General features: G+C 36.7%; 1 protein-coding gene across 4 annotated transcripts in view; it reads left to right on the top strand.

Moving 5' to 3' along the window:
• LOC115220440 (synaptogenesis protein syg-2) overlaps positions 1-20,000 on the top strand; it is a 675,863-nt gene that overhangs the window by 445,202 nt on the left and 210,661 nt on the right. For all 4 annotated transcript variants that reach the window (XR_003882533.2, XR_003882534.2, XM_029790569.2 and 1 more), the window contains exon 6: positions 14,142-14,408. Coding sequence is in view for 2 of the 4 variants with exons in the window: in XM_029790569.2 (XP_029646429.2) it covers positions 14,142-14,408 (267 nt within the window). In the remaining 2 variants the exon portion in view is untranslated. The remainder of the gene's footprint in view (positions 1-14,141; positions 14,409-20,000) is intronic.

The following is a 20,000-nucleotide window of genomic DNA, read 5'->3' as shown; positions in this document are numbered from 1 at the left end:
GTGTGTGTGCGTGTGTTATTCAGTTTCCTAGTTGAGCCTCAAAGGAAATTTAGAAGTTACTAACAATCTTTAAAAAATATTTCACTCTATTTGTATCTGCAGCTAGAAATAATGATTATATTAATATATAATATATAACTGTCTTAAACACTCTATGTTGTTCATTGAATAATTCATAAATTTCAAAATCAATAGTCTATTGTGCACAAGCTTTAACAACTGACAATTTATTTTGGGGGGGATTATATCAGGCTAACTAAAAATATGTTTAAAAAATGATTTAATCACCATCAACATTGTTTTAGCAAAATAGCAATGTTAGAGACTATAAAGTTGTTTGAAATAGTTCACAATCCTATAAACACAATAACAGTAGTTACAACCAATGACTCTCAGTCAAAATGAACATGTCACAGTATAAAGGCTCCATTTTGAACATCATTTCATGATTGATGTCTTTTATCTCATCAGTAATCAAAATAGCTGTTAAAATATTTTGAATCATCTACAACTCAGTTCCGAACAATCACATGATATTCTAATCCATGCTCTACAAGAAATAAAATCAAAGCTTTCCTTTGGCTAACTTGAACCATGGCACTAGATCCTGAATAAAGCTGTGCAGAAAAAGTTATGCCTGGTTGCATATGCAACTGTTCATACTCTGTTCAGTTGAAAGATGTGTAGTTCGTCATAACTATAAAAATATGCTGTGTGCCAAAGGAAATAAACTTTCAGGATGTACTAGTCACCAATGATGATGATGACGATGATGATGATGATATATACCTGTGCCAGTGGTACGTAAAAAGGACCATCTGAATGTGGCCGATGCCAGCGCTGCCTTGACTGGCTTCTGTGCCGGTGGCACAGAAAAAAGAACCAACCGATCATGGCTGCTGCCAGCCTCCCCTGAAACCTATGCCAGTGGCACATAAAAAGCACCCACTACACTCACGGAGTGGTTGGCGTTAGGAAGGGCATCCAGCTGTAGAAACACTATCAGATCAGACTGAAGCCTGGTGCAGCCTCCTTGCTTCCCAGACCCCTGTCGAACCGTCCAACCTGTGCTGGCACGGAAAACGGACATTAAACGATGATGATGATGATGATGATGATATATATATATATATATATATTAGGAAGCGGGGGGCTTAGAAGAAGGGAACCTGTGAAGAGTGAGAGAGTATTGCTTTTTGTGAGTGTGGTTTGTGAGTCGTGCAGGCCTGATCAGCCATCAAAGATCTGACAGTGATGTGGCTATTACAATTCACAACAAAATGTGGAAGGGTGTGCCTCTCAGTTGGAGGTCTGAAGAGACGTGTTCAGAGAATGCATACGATGGCACCTGTTTCTCCTGCCAGCCAGCACAGCTGTGCAGTACGTAATAAAATGTGTAAAATTTTGGCTGAGCTTAAAAGCCATATAAGGGCATCACATGGCATCAATAATGCTGGAGAGGCTGGGGTAAGTAGCTTGCTTGGTTCCGGGTTCAGTCCCACTGCGTGGAACCTTGGGCAAGTGTCTTCTACTATATCCTCAGGCCGACCAAAGCCATGTGAGTGGATTTGGTAGAGGGAAACTGAAAGAAGCCTGTCGTATATATGTGTGTGTGTATATATATATATATATTATATATATATATATATATATATGTATATATATATATATGTGTATGTGTGTATATGTTTGTGTGTCTGTGTTTGTCCCCCCAACATCTCTTGACAACTGATGTTGGTGTGTTTACGTCCCTGTAACTTAGCAGTTCGGCAAAAGAGATCGATAGAATAAGTACTAGGCTTACAAAGAATAAGTCCTGGGGTTGATTTATTCGATTGACTAAAGGCAGTGCTCCGGCATGGCCACAGTCAAATGGCAGAAACAAATAAAGAGAGTATATATATATATATATATATATATATATATATATATATATATATAAAAGCACCCACGTAAAAAGCACCCACTACACTCACGGAGTGGTTGGCGTTAGGAAGGGCATCCAGCCGTAGAAACACTGCCAGATTTGACTGGGCCTGATGAAGCCTTCTGGCTTCACAGACCCCAGTAGAACCGTCCAACCCATGCTAGCATGGAAAACGGACGCTAAACGATGATGATGATGATATATGTATATATATATATATATCAGTTGAATAAAGTTACATCATACCCTGGTTAATATGTTTTTTTTTTATTGTATTTAAAAAAAAATTATTTTACAATGTTGAAGTGTGTTAAGCATTAGAAAAATATTTTGTAATGTTCATAAAATTAGGGCTTTCATAATTTCATAGTACAAAAGTGCTAATTGAACTTTATGAACATTACAAAATATTTTTTTTAATGTTTAACACACTTCAACATTATAAAAATTTTTTTTTTTAAATACATTAATAAAAAGCGTGAAAACCAGACCATGCTGTAAATCTATTCAACTGATATATTATTCTATACACATTTACACAAATTTGAACAAAAAAAAAAGACCCGGCAAGTAAAGTGAGATCACAGCTATGGCCTATACCAGTGTCACATAATCAGCTCATTTAAAAGTACCCTTGAATCACTGGGTGATATGCTGTGCTTGAGAAGACCTATGGAGTCAAGTGAAATCAAAGATCAAAATCAAAGCAAATCAAGATCGAAATCAAAATGGGAAATTGTAGTTGTGGCCAATACCAGTGCCGCCATACTGGCACCTGTGCCAGTGGCACGTAATAAGTATCATTCAAGTGTGGGTTGATGCCAGTGCTGCCGGAGTGACACCCATACCAGTGGCACGTAATAAACACCATTCAAGCATAGGTCAATGCCAATGCTGCCTGACTGGCTCCCATGCTGGTAGCACATAAAAAGAACACACTACACCCTCAGAATGGTTGGCATTAGGAAGGGCAACCTTCCCAGATCAGATTGGAGCTTGGTGCAACCTACTGGCTTTCCAGTCCCCAGTCAAACCGTCCAACCCATGCCAGCATGGAAAAATGGACGTTAAACGATGATGATGATGTTGATGATGATGATGATGATGATGATGACGACGATGACGGTGACGATGATGATGATGATATACACACACACACACACACACACAGAGTTTTCATCTATCAAATTCACCCACAAAGTATTGGTTGGCTTGAGGCTTTTGTAGAGGATATGCTTGTCTAAGGTGCTGCACACTGAAACTGAACCAGAAAACACGTGCTTATGAAGTGATCTTCTTAACTATGCAGTCATATTTGTGTTGATATTCACTGAAAAGAAAGGGGAAAAAAATGAGGTTCACAGCTGAAATACCTTTGACAAGATGTGTGTGTTGGATCAGAAGTGAAAATGGACAGAACATCAACAACAACCCTACACAGGTTATACACCCCACTTAATAAGCATGCTCTAAATAGCTTCACATAGACAAAGCTATTTGCAAAAACAAACATAACTGGGAAGTGCAATTATTTCTGGTTTTGTTTCAAAATATTTTTTTCTGATTTTTTTTCTTCTCTTCTTTGTGTCATTCTGAAAATGTTGTGCTCTTCTTTGAGAAAGGTGATGTGACATGCACAGCAACAGATCCACCCTGTTTGGGTTGGATATTTATATGCAGACAATTAAATGATAATTGTAAATTCACGTGTTATGAGATGATAAAAACAGAAATAACACGTCTGTGGAATAGATTCGCTCTTGAATGTACCAAGATCTGTCATAACTTATGTCAGTTTAGTATAGAAGGAAAATAACAAGAAAAAGTAAATGAATAAAAAAATAATGATTAATTTAAGCAACAAAACTTGCAAAAATCTGTTCTCCACCCTTTAACCCTTGGCTTCTCTCTGCAAAAGCAATACTGTACTACACATTTGTTGTCTTTTTGGTTTGGGTTTTGTTTTGTTTTTGATTTTTTTTTTGGTTTTTCCATTTTGGGTTGTTTTTTTTTTTGTGTTTTGTATTTGTTAGTATTTCAGTGAAGTGAAATCTGCAATTCAGTACAGTGTTTTCCATAAGTGTACTTCTTGTCGGGTACATTCATTAATATTCATAGAATGAATTTAAATATCTATGCGTGTCTATGTACGTGTATGTGTATGTGTGTGTATGATGTATGTGTCTGTGTATGTGTGTGAGTATGCATGTATATATATATATATATATGTATGTGTATGTGTAGGTATGTGCATTCATGTACACACACATATGCATAAACATACACACACACACTGACACATATGTAAATAATACATACTAACATTCACATGTATGCACACACACATTCACATGTATACACACACGCATATATATATATATCTTTATGGATATACATATATTTATATATATGTGTGTGTGTATATATATACATATATGTGTATATATATATATATATATATATATATATATATATGTATGTATATATGTATATATATATATATATATACATATATACATGGACATACACACACATATACACACATGTGTGTGTGTATCATGTGATTTTGTAAAATGAGAAATATTCTAAAAATACCGAATTGGTTTAACATTTACTTTACATTGGTGCATATAATATATCCTGCATGATCTATGGCAATATAACAATCAGGAGAGATTCTCATCCACCTAGTTCTGTTCAAGGATATCATACATATATACATACATTACATACATGTGTGCATGTATATATATATATGATATATGATATATGTATGTATGCGTACATGTGTATGTGTGTGTGTGTGTGTGTAGTATAATATCAACTACTGACTTTTTAATCTTCCTAGGCGGACCGTCTAATCACTCTCTTCATCGCCACCAAACACGCTGCAACTAACAACCATCAACAAATAACACCAACCACAAACTGTGCATCTAGATCAGTGGTTCTCAACCAGGGTCTAAGTGGTCCCTGGAGGTCCACATAAGATTTTTGTGGGGTTCATAAAAGCAAAGGAGTAAACTGGCGAGCCAGATTAATATCAAGTTGAGGAAAAAGCTTGTGTGCCATGTTAAAATAATGATTTTTTTATGCAAGAATTTATTCAAAAGCAACAACAACTATTCTTCAAAATAAGGCCATCATTTTCCATGACCTTCTGCCAACAATCTGCAAGCTTTTGGATTTGATCAAAGTACCAATCCTTCAGCTTTGAATTGAAAAATTCTTGACAGGATTCTTCAACTTCATCGAATAACTCGAATCGGTGACCTTTCATAAGATGCTGCATTGATCAGAAGAGACCGTAGTCAGATGGAGTAACGTCTGGACTATAGAGTGGATGCAGCAGAATTTCCACACCGTCCAATTCTTCAATCTTGTTGTTGGTTTTCCTGGCAGTGTTCCACCAGAATAAGATGGTAACTAAAGGGTTTCATAGAATAAAAATGGTTGAGAACTATTCATCTGGACGGTTGTCCATCAAATATTTTTTTAATCAATCCTTACTAGCCTATACAAGAAGGATCAGGCATACTGGACTGAGTAAGTCTAGATATACGAAAGACAGGAGGCTCATAGCTGGAGTGTCATTTTTTTCTTGTTTTTACATGCCACTTGGCTTGATGAGTCTTCTCAAGCATGGGATGTTGCCAAAGGTCTCAGTCTTTCATCATTGCTTCCGTGAGGCTCAACATGCCTCAGTGAAATGATGATGATATTGATGATGATGATGGTTATGATGATGATATATATCATCATCATCATCGTTTAGCGTCTGCTTTCCATGCTAGCATGGGTTGGACGGTTCAACTGGGGTCTGGGAAGCCAGAAGGCTGCACCAGGCCCAGTCTGATCTGGCAATGTTTCTACGGCTGGATGCCCTTCCTAACGCCAACCACTCCGTGAGTGTAGTGGGTGCTTTTTACGTGCCACCGGCACAGGTGCCAGACGAGGCTAGCAAACGGCCACAATCGGATGGTGCTTTTTACGTGCCACTGGCACGGGGGTCAGGCGAGGCTGGCAATGGCCACGATTGGATGGTGCTTTTTATGTGCCACCGGCATGAGGCCAGTCGGGATATATATATATATATATATATATATATATATATATATATATATACACATATAAATATGTATACTTTTTTATATTTGTGAGTTAACAAGGCTATTAATGGTTTCATGTGAAGAGAAATCCCATGACAATTTTCAAGGCTGCCACATGGGAACATTGGTCTCATCTCCATTTTGTATGAGAAAATATATATATAGAGAGAGAGAGATTTCTATATATAACTTGTTTCCTGGTTTGCACGCAGCTTCCATCTACAAGATTCTCTCACAAAGCATTGTTTGGCCCAGGGCTATAGTAGAAAACACTTACCCAGGGTGTCATGCAGTGGAACTGAACTTGAAACCACAGGATTGCAAAGCAAGCTTCTTAACCACTCGGTCATAGGAAATCCTTTATTTATTTACTGTTCAATCTATTTATGTTGTGTAATAATAAATTTACAAATTCCTTCTTTTGATTAAGGAATTCCTTATTTTTAAGGAGCTCTTTAGACACTAACCCCTAAAACAATGATGTAACTCCCTTCCAAAGTTTTGATTTTTGTTTTAATTTCTTCCCTTTTTTTCTTAATTGTTTTGCAATGATTACAATAAATTACAATTCAAATTAAGATGGAGCATTGCAATATATTTGTTTAGAGTTTAATCAATACTGCCTCGTTTCCAGTGCTTTTGTCTGCAATCACCACTAGAAGAAGTCCCACAAATATTCTAAATTATACTTGAAATCAATTAAAGATGCTACTTAGAATTCTTTAATTTGTTTTCCATATTTTTATGGAAAAATACAAAAAAAGAAAATGCAATTTGAAAAATTAGATTTCATCATTCATTGCCTTAGATAGCAATTCTATTTTTTTAGTTTTGTTTTTCTTTTTGTCGTGTTTTATTTTTGTCATTAATATAAGCATTTTATTGCTCAATACAGTTGAAACAAGTAAACACAATAAAATTATGGTTAAATTATCAAGAATGGTACCATCTTTTATCTAATGCTTGTGTCATTGTTTTTTTTTTTTTGGTGGAGGGGGCGGGGGTTAAAACTATTTTGACCATTTTTAGCATTAAAAAAAAGCTTGTCAAGATGGCTATTTCTGCAACAGATAAGAATTAAGTCCTATGATACGCAATCAATGTACAATCTATTATAATTTTCAGCAAGAATTATCTTTTCCTTATCCTGCATTGAATGAAAATAATGAGATAATAATAAAAATAATAATTAATAATAATAATACGAAGAAGAAGAAGAATAACAATAATAATAATAATAATAATAATAAATACAAGTGATATCACATGATGATGCTAAAATTGGTAATCAAATTTCATGTTATAATCATATTACATTGACATTAAATGTAGAGACTTTTAGTCATTTCTTATCTATGGTTTAGTAAGAGGCTTTATTAGTAAATTTTCTAGAAAAATAGATGAATGAATGGTAAATGAAAAACATTCCCTTGACTAAATAAAACATAGGAAATTGCTGCAATAAAGTTTAATTATTGACTTTAGATATTACTCTAGACACAGTGGGGGGGGGAAGAGGAAAGAATATGTTTTCTATGACGCCATGTATTTTAGTCTTTCTGTGTCTTCATATCCAGCCAAATACTTTAAAATATGTTCTAACAGAACATTGGTCTGGAGATCAGTGAATGCTTGTAAAGTACAACAACAATGGAACAACAGAACGAACCAAATCCAAATAGTGGATCTTTAAAATTTGGCTTTTATAGACATTCTGTCATACTTAAAATATTTTTCTTATAAACAAGACAGAAGACAACAACCAGATTACTTTTGAAAGAGATTTTGTTTCTAACTTATTCTTCAGATTAAAGAAGCAAAAAAAAAAGAGAAAAAACCTAATATTGTTAATGGTACTGGAATAATAATTCTGTAGTCATGGTTTCAAATACTGATCATCAGTTTTGTTTGCATTTTATGAGATTGTATTCCATCTATTTTCCAAAGATGGCATTTATTAGATTTTTATTTTCTTGCATTTCTATTATATATATATATATATATATATATATATATATACACACACATAAACACACACACGTATTTGTGCATATGTGGATATGCATGGTCACATATATGTATATAGATATATATGCATGCATGTGTATAAATATATATATATATATATGTATATACATATATATGCATATATATATGTATAGCTAGATAGATAGATAAAATATATGTGTGTGTGTGTGTGCATAATTGTGTGTAATGCTTATATATATATATATATAAATATATATATATATAGATATATATATATACACACACACACATACATACGTATATATATATATATGTGTGTGTGTGGTGTGTGTGTGTGTGTATACATGTGTGTGTGTAATTGTGTGAAGCATTTTAATCAAACAAATCCACCCAATACTTATAAATCTTTTAGCCTGGTTCTTATTCATTCGAACAGCTGAGTCACGGAGACATAAACACAACACTAGTTGTCAAGCAATGGTGTGGGATACACACAGACACAAATACACACACACACACACACACACACACACACACACAATACACACATATGTATATATATATACGCAATGAGCTTCTTTCAGTTTCTGTCTGCCAAATCCACTTACAAGGCATGGATCAACCAAAGGCTATAGTGGAAGACACTTGTCCAAAGTGACCCACACCAAGACTGAACCCAGAACCACGTAATTGGAAAGTGAACTTCTTAGCACACACACGCATACACATACATGCACACATGATGGGTTTCTTCAGCTTCCATCTACGAAATCTGTTTGCAAAGCTTTGGTTGACTCCAGTCTACATATAGTAGCAGACTTCTTAACCATTCATAGTTTTGTATATTGTACCTATGTCTGAGTTTCCTTGATAGAACTTGCCACTATGTCAACAACAAGGTGATTGTAAAAGCAGGCAAGGTGTTTCATTATCTATCAGCTGATGTGTCCAGCTGCCTTCATATCCTGTCAACATGTCCTGAGGGGAAATAAGCTTCAAAGGCTTAAATATTAAAGCATTTTTACGTATTTCAAGATGATGTTGATAGCTCAAGAAATTGTCATCTTATTAACCCTGACTCTTCTCAAACATTTAGACATTTAATAAACTGATGTTTGAAGATCTAGTGAATAAGAATGCTATCATTATTCCAGTATGTATGTATGTATGTATGTATGTATGTATGTATGTATGTATGTATGTACGTATGTACGTATGTACGTATGTACGTATGTACGTATGTATGTATGTATGTATGTATGTACATGATAAGCTTCTTTTAGTTTCCATTTACTAAATCTACTCACAAAGCTTTGGTTGGCCCAAGGCTATAGTAGATGACACTTGTCCATGGTACCATGCAGTGGGACTGAACCTATAACCATGTGGTTGTGGTTGGGAAGCAAGCTATTAGGTTGTCAAGAAAGTTCTTGCGGTTTTAACCTTTAAATTCAGATGCACATATCTCGGCTCAAACAAAACTTTATTAATTGAAATAAACACCATCAGAATCAACACACTTTTGCCAACGTGAAACAAGTTTATTTATGCCAGTAGCGTAAAAATCCTGCGTTCTGGTGGCGATGAAGTCTTTGAAGGCGTGTTTGGCATCGTCTTGGTTTTTGAAGCATTTCTCATGCAGGAAGTTGTCGAGATGCTTGAAAAAGTGGTAGTCAGTAGGCGAGAGGTCTGGTGAGTATGGCGGATGAGGCAGAATATCGTAGCCCAATTCGTTCAACTTCTGCAGAGTCAGTTGTGCGATGTGCAGCCGAGCGTTGTCGTGGAGAAGAATTGGTCCTTTTCTATTGCCCAATGCTGGCTGTTGTTGTTGGAGTTTCTTATGCATTTCATCCATTTGCTGACAGTACTTCTCTGCCATAATGGTTTTGCCTGGATTCAAAAAGTTGTGATGGATGAGACCGGCCGCAGACCACCAAATAGTCACCATGACCTTCTTTTGGTGCAACTTTGGCTTCAAGAAATGGCGTGGAATGTCATCAGTGTCCAAACACTGAGCTGAGCATTGCCAGTTATCGTAAAGAAGCCACTTTTCATCGCAAGTCACAATCCGGTCAAGAAATGGGTCATTCTTGTTGCATAAAAGAAGGGAAGCTGACACTTCAAAATGGTGTTTTTCTTTGTTGCTGTTCAATTCATGCAGCACCCATTTCTCAAGTACTTTTGTTTTTCCTACCTCTTTCAAGTGGTCGGAAATTGTCGTATACATTACGTCTAATTCAGAAGCAAGCTCTCAAACAGTTGTGCATGGATTGGCTTCGACTAAGGCTCTTAGTTGATCGTTGTCAACATCCGATGGCTGACCACTACGCTTATCATCTTCAAGACACTTGACACCGCTACGAAATTTCTTGAACCACCATTGTGCTGTACATTCATTAATGGTTCCTGGGCCAAACGCATCATTTATATTGCGAGCTGTTTCAGCAGCTTGAACTGGAATAAGAAAATTGTGCGAATTTGCTTTTTGTCCATGTTGTATTCAACGTTTCGGAAAAAGTGGCCTGATTATTCAAAAAGAGAAAGAGTAACATGGTTAGATAGAGCGAAAAACAGGCTTTAAAATAATATATAAAGTCAAAGTTATTGAAAATACATCATTTAAAACCAAAATTTTAAAATTCCGCAAGAACTTTCTTGACAACCTAATACTTACCACACAGCCATGGTTGAGTGTTTTTTTCTTTTTTCATTGGTACACCACACCTATAGTGAACCGTTCAACCATGAAGTATGTGTGAAGCATGTTGTTGTTTGTTCTGGTTACTGTTTAACCCCAGGTCAACCTAGGATCAAAAGCATTCCAGCTACTCCATCTTATTTCCACAATTTTTATCCTTACTGTATTTTCCAGCATCAAGGACATTTCTCTATCGAAGACACATCCTCATTTTTATTCAGAAATTTTTTTTTAAAAAAAAGAGAAACAAAAATAATGACAAAATCTCAAAACGTTCACATACTTTAACCAAGATTCTTCATTTATGGTTTAGCAAGCTTAATGGCATATAGATCTTATTGATCACATACAGTCTGCATGTTATCTTTTGCTTTTGCAGTATGGATAAACATTAAATTTAGCATAGATAATACTCCTTTGGGGTTAAAATTGGTTGAAGAACAATATAACCTTCATCCTGTAGGACACAGTAAATTTCCAATATGTATTTTTTGAGGGGGAAAAAAAATTAATAAATTAATAAATAAATAAAACAGTGTCCTCGATGCCGGAAGATACGATAGATAAGCAGTTGGTTATATGCTGGGTTCATATTTACTGTAAACAGCTAAGCATGTTGTAACAATAGTATGCTGGTTCTGTGCCAATTTCGTTTTTATTCTGCAATATATCAATGAAACTACGAGATGTATATATTATATCATAGCAGTAGAAGCACATAACAATGATATACACCAGTGTTGCATTGATCAAAGTCATATTCCTGACTTTGATGAATTATATCATGCGATATCTTGGAATCTTCGAGATATCAAGAGAATTTGATGTATGCTTGTGTATGTATATGTGTGTTTGTATATAGGCACATGTATATGTATGTATGTATGTATGTATATATGTATGTATGTATAAGAGAGAGAGAGGTAGAAAGATAGATGGGTAGACAGTGAGATCAGTCGATACACACACACACACGCAACAGATATATACATGCACGCAAACTTTTACATTCATAATTATATTGTTCTTCCATACATCAATGAAATCCACCCCACCTTACTATCGAATTTACTCATTCCATCATGTGGGAAAGGAATTTCTTCAACAAACCAAAGTTATTAATCACCATGGGACTTACCTTTTAGATATTCAACTCAAAAGAAGACAGAATAACTAATGAGCAGGGAATAATTTTCAAAGCTTCATCGTCTGAGTTCAGATTCTGTTAAAGTTTCAAACAGAGTCCAGGATGGCTGTGTGGTTAAGAAGCTTGCTTTGTAACCATGTGGTTCTAGGTTCAGTCTCACTTTATGGCACCTTGGGCAAGTGCTTTTTTTTCTTATAGCCCCAGGTCAGTCAAAGCCTTGCAAGTGGATTTGAGATATGGAAGCTCAAAAAAGCTACTTGTGTGTGTGTGTGTGGTGTGTGTGTGTGTGCATGTGTGTGTGCATGCGTTTGTGAGTATGTGTGTGTATGTGGACGTGTGTGTGTGCATGCGTGTGTAAGTATGTGTGTGTGACTATGTGGGCGTGTGCGTGTGTGCATGCATTTGTGAGTATGTGTATATGTGTGTATGAGCATGTGGACGTGTGTGTATGTGTGTGAGTATATGTATGTGTGTGTGTATGTGTATGTGAGTGTGTGTGTGTGAGCATGTGGATGTGTGTATGTGTGTGTGTGTATTTGTGTGTGCTTGCTTGTGTCCCCCATCTTGAAATTGTATGATAGTTGCAAAGGAGTTTCACAATCATACAAAAAGTGTCATTCATTTTGTGCACCCAAAGCTGTTCCCAGTTTCTCACTCATTCTAATTTGTCAAATGTCCATTTGTATTATTAAATGTCAAATAATAGCTGGCCCCATGGCGTCAATAATGACGGCTAATTGTAGTATTTTATATATAAATAAGGTACAAAACAAGGTACATAATAATCACACATACAAACATTCACATACTTCACTTGTACATGCACACACATACACACATATACTCACACAGATTTGAAACGCTGATTTTGTTTTCACCCCTTCCTTCCTTATTCTTCTATCACCCTTTCCTTTCTCTCATTGCTATTACTTTCTCTCACTCCCGCTCAGTCAGGGCTATTACTCTCACTACTTCTCCTTCACCGAATTACCATTTTCTCTCCTCCTCTGCATCCAGAGTGATTCTGAACAAATGTGCATGTGTATATATATATATATATGTACAAATATATAAAAACTACACTCATTATTATATTAGGAGATTATAATTATGTTTCATTTTTGAAAATCTCAGATACTTAGATGTTAAATGGTCTGGACAGTTTAGTTAGGGAGCAGTCAACAACAAGTTGACAGAAGTCCCTTACTGCTTCCTCTCCCGTGTCTTATCTAGACAAGACTTTCATTAAAATCCTTGTTTTACCAAAAAGTGTTTTTGTTTGACTTTGCATTAATCTCAGCTTTATTTACACTGTCTTTGAAATTGTCCAATAAGCATCCCAATGCTCCTATCACCACAGGAATCGCTAAAATCTTCTTCATCCCCCACAACCTTCCATCCTCCTCCTTCAGTGACTTATTCTTCTTCACCCCTTCATGTTCTTTATTTTTCACTCTATCTCCTGGAATAGAGATATCAATAATTTGGACCACTTTCTTTCTCGTTGATAACAACAATGTCTGGCCTTCTTGTCTCAGTCATTCCATCACATGGAATGGTGAAGTCCAACAAAGGCTTAAATTTGTCATTCTCTAACACCCGTTCTGGTTTCTGCTCATACCATTTAGCTGCTCTGGCAAACCCATATTTCTCAGGTGTCATCCAGTGGATATATCTGGCAACATTATCATGTCATCATTTGTTCTTTTGCTGTGCCAACTTAGCATGTTCACTTGCAAAATAGCTGACCTTTCTCCTTTTGTTCCACACATTCTACATAATGGTGATTCTTTCATTTTGTCAACATGATGCTTAATGGAGTTAGTTTGGAGAGCCTGCTCATGGGTGCTGCACACCACAGCTTCAGTGCATTCTTTTAGATTGCCTATCATCATCATCATCATCATCATCATCACCACCACCACCACCACCACCAACAACAACAACAACAACAACAACAACACATATCGTCAACCACTAAGGGACATGCTCAACTGGTTAAGGTCAAACAACTGACAAGCATGTCTGCCGTATTGAGCGGGATATTTGCTGTTACCAAGACAAAATGATGTACATGATAACACTTCCAATCAGTTAAGATCAGAAGCCATGAGAGTCACTGTCTGGTACTGAATCTGGGCTATTTATTATTATTATTATTATTATTATTATTATTATTATTATTATATTATTATTATTATTATTATTATTATTATTATTTTATTATGATCATTATTATCAAATCATTTTTGTGTCCTATTTTTTTTCCAGATATTCCACGGGGTAACATCCTAATAGAAGGGTTTGAAACGGATAGACCAGAAACAGAAAATACTACATTAACAGTAGCATGCAGCTGGATTGGATCCCAACCAGCTCCAAGAGTACAACTCACATGTGGTGGTGTGAACAGCTCAGGCAAACAAGCATGTGCATTATTTTTCTTTCTCACTCGACATTTGCACGGAACGGACTGTGTATGCACTGCCATGTTTCACAAATGGAAGAAGACGGTTACCAAACAGTTAAATATCTATTGTGAGTATTATTATGTTTTTTTACATCTTTTTTATCTTGTACGTGTTTCAGTCATTGGACTGCAGCCATGTTGGGGCACCGTCTAGAAGAATTTTAGTCAAACAAATTTTACAGGTGCCAGTGCCACTGGACTGGCTCCTCTGCTGGTGGGATGTAAAAAAACACCATTTGAGCATGGCCATTGCCAGTACCGCCTGACTGGCCCTCATGCTAGTGGCACGTAAAAGCACCCACTACACTCTCAGAGTGGTTGGCATTAGGAAGGGCCTCCAGCCATAGAAACTCTGCCAGACCAGATTGGAGCCTGGTGTAGCCATCTGGCTTGCCAGTCCTCAGTCAAACCGTCCAACCTATGCCAGCATGGAAAGCGGATGTTAAATGATGATGATGATGAGGATGATGATGATGAACACTTATTCTTGAAGTCTGGTACTTATGATATTGATCTTCTTTGCTGAACTGCTAATGATATTTGTACATAAACAAACCAACACCAGTTGTCAAGCAGTCATGGAGGACAAAGACACACACACACACGTATATGACAGACTTCTTCCGCATATTTTCCGTCTACCGAATTCACTCACTAGCCATAGCAGAAGGCACGCAAATGCCAGACAGTGGAATTGAACCTGAAACCATGTGATTGAAAAATGAGCTTCTCAACCATACACCCATGTCTGTGCTTGAATATAAATAGAAGAAAACTAATTCCTCAGACATATTTCTATTAATTTTGAGTGTTTATTGAAAAAACAAGAAAAGTTCTTTCTTTTTCCTTCTGTTAAATAATTAATCCAAAGATGATGAACAGGTGTATGGTCATGGCTGTGTGGTAAGAATCTTGATTCCCAACCACATAGCTCCAGGTTCAGCCCCACTGCATGGCACCATAGGCAAGTGTCTTCTACTATGGCCTCAGTCTGACCAAAGCCTTATGCTTTATGAGTGGATTTGGTAAGTGGAAACTGAAAGAAACCCATTGTGTGTGTGTGTATATATATATATATATATATATATATATATATATACAAGGGTGTAGCTAGAGTAAATGGCACCCAGAGCAAGCATCAAAATTGCGTGCCCCTCAAAGTGTGTGCGTGTGTTCTCTAATGGTTTACTAGTTTCATGTATTGGTTAATGTTGTGTATAGAATACAATGTAACAAATGCAACAAGTTCTATGTGGGTAGCACAACAAGACCGTTACACGTCTGCATCAAAGAACATCTGCACACGAGAGCTTCCTCCTTCAGAAAACCTCTAGACAGATGCTGGAACACTGACAAAAGCATAACAGTCACAACTGAGGCCAATGAAAGAAATTTGGGCAATTTAAGACTTAAGGAAGTTATACTCATACACAGACTAGGGCCCCAAATTAACAACAGGCTGGAAGTTGGTAATCAATACATTATTCAGATACATCTGGATGCGTGTAGGTTCATTTTTGATAATATGCTCATCTGTAGTTTATAACAAAAAAAAGAGAGAAAAAGAAGGAAAAAAAGGAAGCTGCATGAATAATATGTAACTTAGAAGCAGTGCTAAGGATGTACCAGTACACATGAGATTGAGACATGGCCGACCTCACACATTTCTCATGAGGAATTCTGGAAGGAGCTTCGTAAGACCACTGCTGAGACGCTTCCACAAAATGAAAAAGAAAAGCCGTTAGAAAACCGATCATAGCAGTGACTCCATCTAAGAATATCTGAGGAAGGAATATTATTCTGAAATATCATATAAGACTATGGATGACTAAATTACAACAGGTATACACAGACCATTGTCTGTATTACAGTGCATTGTTGTACCATTCAACACTTTTTTTTATATACATATATATACAACAGGCTTCTTTCAGTTTCCATCTGCCAAATCCACTCACAAGTCTTTGGTTGGCCTGAGACTATAGTGAAAGAATCTTGGCCAAGGTGCCACACAGTGGGAATGAACCTAGAACCCTGTGGTTGGGAAGCAAGCTTCTTACCACACAGCCATGCCTGCGCCTATATATTTATACACACACACACACACACACACACACACACACACACACACACACACATACATATATACACATACAGCTGAAGTGTGTATGGTACTGTGTTGTATATATATTTGCAGTGGTGTGTAGAACACATCAAAGAGGCATGAAGAGGGATTGAACTTGGGTCACAAACTTCTCACCCAACTTTTCTTGTTAACTGACAGATGTTCATACTGGTCATCATCATCAAACACATCAGTTGAACTCGGGATGACCTGAAAGGGACATGGTTCCTATTTTCTTCTTCCATGATTAACTTATGGTAAAACAAAAATGGACAGAATCCAGCTAAAAAAAGGCTGTTTTTGTTTATGAGATTCTTTATCTGAGATAGGGTCTCTATTTTCACATCCCATGATTAACCTATAGTACAAACAAAAAAATGGACAGAATACAAAAATAAGAAGGGTTTTTTTTTTATGTGGTTCTCCATTTTAACAGTTTCCCTCCCAACTCCCTAAGATGTAAAAAGAAGACAAAAAAAAGAGTGGGGTAAGTTAGTGCCCCAGAAAACCTTATAATATTTGAGAATGTAATGGCCATTGATTAGGGACTAGGAGAACGTAATTTCATTAAATGTCTTCTTCCATGCTTCCTGGAAGGTCAGGAGGAAATCTATTTTATGGTTTATTCAATAAGCCAGATTTATCAAATCACTTTCCCTCTCATTCTTTCCCTATTTCTCTCCCTCTCTCTCTCTCTCTCTCTCTCTCTCTCTCTCTCTTTTGCTGGTTCTTTCTACAATTCTCTTCTCACTCTATTACTCTCCTTCTCAAATTAGTTTCTCTCCACTGCTTTCCTCCTTTCGCCAATAATCACCACATCCATCACTACTTACCACCATCACCACCACCACTATCATCGCAACAACCATCATCACTATAACCATCACCACTACTACAGTAAACACCATCATAAAACTCCTGCCACCGCCGCCACAATATACCATTTGTCTGGCACCCTGATGGAACAGTCAACCCAAAGATATTCTGTTCCATAATAGAACTTAGTTTGGGATAGAATCAGATAAGAATCAAATCAAATCTCTTTATTAATCTTCTACTATCATGTGTATGTGTATTATACACACATATGTAGTCAGTGTAGCTGATACACTTCCAGTGGTGTGGGTTATACATACATACATATATATATCATCATCATCATAATCATCATCATTTAACGTCCATCGTCCATGCTGGCATAGGTTGGACAGTTTGACCGGAGCTAGCAGGCTGCACCAGACTTCAGTCAGATTTCACTTGGTTTCTATGGCTGGATCTCTTTCCTAATGCTGACCACTCCAAGAGTGTAATGGGTGCTTTTACATACCACCAGCACAGTTGCTACCAATATAGGTACCACCAACACAGGTGCCACCAGTATCTGCCATGACTACAATTTCAGTTGGCTTGATAGGTTTCCTACTTAAGTATGGCATACAGCAAAAGGTCGCAGTCTTTTGTCATTGCCTCCATGAGGCCCAATGCTCAAAACATGCTTCTTATGTGCCACTTATGTGACACTGGCATTAGCCATGACCACAATTTCACTTGGCTTGATGGGTCTTCTCAATTACAGCTTATTGCCAAAGGCCTCAGTCACAACTCATTGCCTTTGTGAGGCCCAATGTTCAAAGATTAGACTTTACCACCTTGTCCTATATCTTCCTGCCACAGGTTCCCTCCATATAAACAGGTAATAGGGATTATGTTGTGTGGTAAGAAGCTTGTTTCCCAACCACATGGTTTGGGGTTCAGTCTTACTGCATGGCACCTTGGGCAAGTGTCTTCTACTATATATATATATATATATATATATATGAGTGTGTGTTTGTTTCCACACCGTCACTTGACAAGCAATGTTGATGTGTTTACGTCCCTATAACTTTGCGGTTCAGCAAAGGGAGAACAATAGAATAAGTTCTAAACTTACAAAGAATAAGTCAAGGGATCGATTTGTTCAACTAAAGGCAGTGCTCCAGCATGGCCACAGTCTGAAACAAGTAAAAGAATAAAAGAATATATATATATATATATATATATATATATATCATCCTCCTCCTCCTCATCATCATCATCATCACCATCATTCTATATTTTCCATTTTTCATACTGTCATGGTTGGATAGTTTGTCAGGACCCAGCATATTGCAGGGCTGCATTGGACCCCAATATCAACTTTAGTATGGTTTCTATAACTGTCACACCTCCTAATACCAACCACCAAGTATGGAAAAGCGGATGCTAAATGATAATAAATAAACACACACACACACACACACACACATATATGCATAATATAAATTGGACATGGGCAATCATTGTATTCTTTCTTGTCTTGAGGTTCACAGCCAAATGGCTGGGAGGATTCGCGTGAAAAATGGCACACATGTGGAGACGGGTGCATAGATTGGAATGCAGTTTGTATTTTTTTCCTAGCCCCTCATACTTACCGAGAAAATCAATTAAAACTTTTTCTAATGGAATTCCCCTGTTTGTTCTGCCATTAAACAACCAGGTGCTCACACAACTGGCATATACCATTTCGCTAGCAACAAGGGGAGTACAGGATGACAGTCAGCCAAAACCTTCGCTATGCTGTCTCTCTTCTTTCACCTCTTTGTGGGGTTAATAATCTTAATCTTTAGTTACAATTTCTCATTCGAATTAGAAGAGGGGACTACCTTTTGAAGTCAGCATGAAGCGGAAGAATTTAAGTGTGTGTATGTGATGGGCTGTGTGAGAAGAAAGTGTTGTGTGTATGTGAAGTTTTGTCAGTGTCTGTGAAGAGACAGCGAGATCAATGGTGCTGGTGTGTGTGTGCGTGTGCGTGATTGTGAGAGAGTGATAACTGAAATTTTTTATTTACTTTTTGTAGTGAGTGAATGTGTGAGTGATTGACAGAGAAAAGAGAGAGAGAGAGAAAGTATGATTTCTGCTTTTGCTTGTTGTTTGCATGTATGTTTATGTAACGGTCTGCTATGTATAACAACAAGCAAAAACAAAAAAAAAATCTTCTCTCTCTCTCCCTCACATGCACATGAACATGCATATAATAGGAGTACGTAAGTATGTTTCTGTGTGTCACTGAAGCCATTCACACATACATGCATACATAACCTCTCTCTCTCTCTCTTTTGTCAATCAATCACACATTCACTCACTAAAAAAGGAAATACACACACACATGAACATGTATGAAATAGCTGTATGTACATGTTTTTGTATGTGTGCGTATGTCACTGAAGCCATTCACACATACATAACCTCTCTTTCTCTATCTTTTTCTCTGTCAATCACTCATACATTCACTCACTACAAAAAGTAAATAAAAAAATTTCAGTTATCTCTCTCTCTCTCCATTACATACACACCACACTTTCTGTCTTACACAGCCCCTCAAACACTATATATATATATATAGGACGTTAAACGATGATGATGATGATGATGATATATATTACACGTGTATGTGCATGTATATATGTATATATATGTATGTATGTATATATATTACACGTGTATGTGTGTGTATATA

The sequence above is a fragment of the Octopus sinensis genome, linkage group LG16 (genome assembly GCF_006345805.1).
Source record: "Octopus sinensis linkage group LG16, ASM634580v1, whole genome shotgun sequence".
In the NCBI taxonomy this organism is placed as follows: domain Eukaryota; kingdom Metazoa; phylum Mollusca; class Cephalopoda; order Octopoda; family Octopodidae; genus Octopus; species Octopus sinensis.
This window is presented reverse-complemented; position numbering and strand designations above follow the sequence as displayed.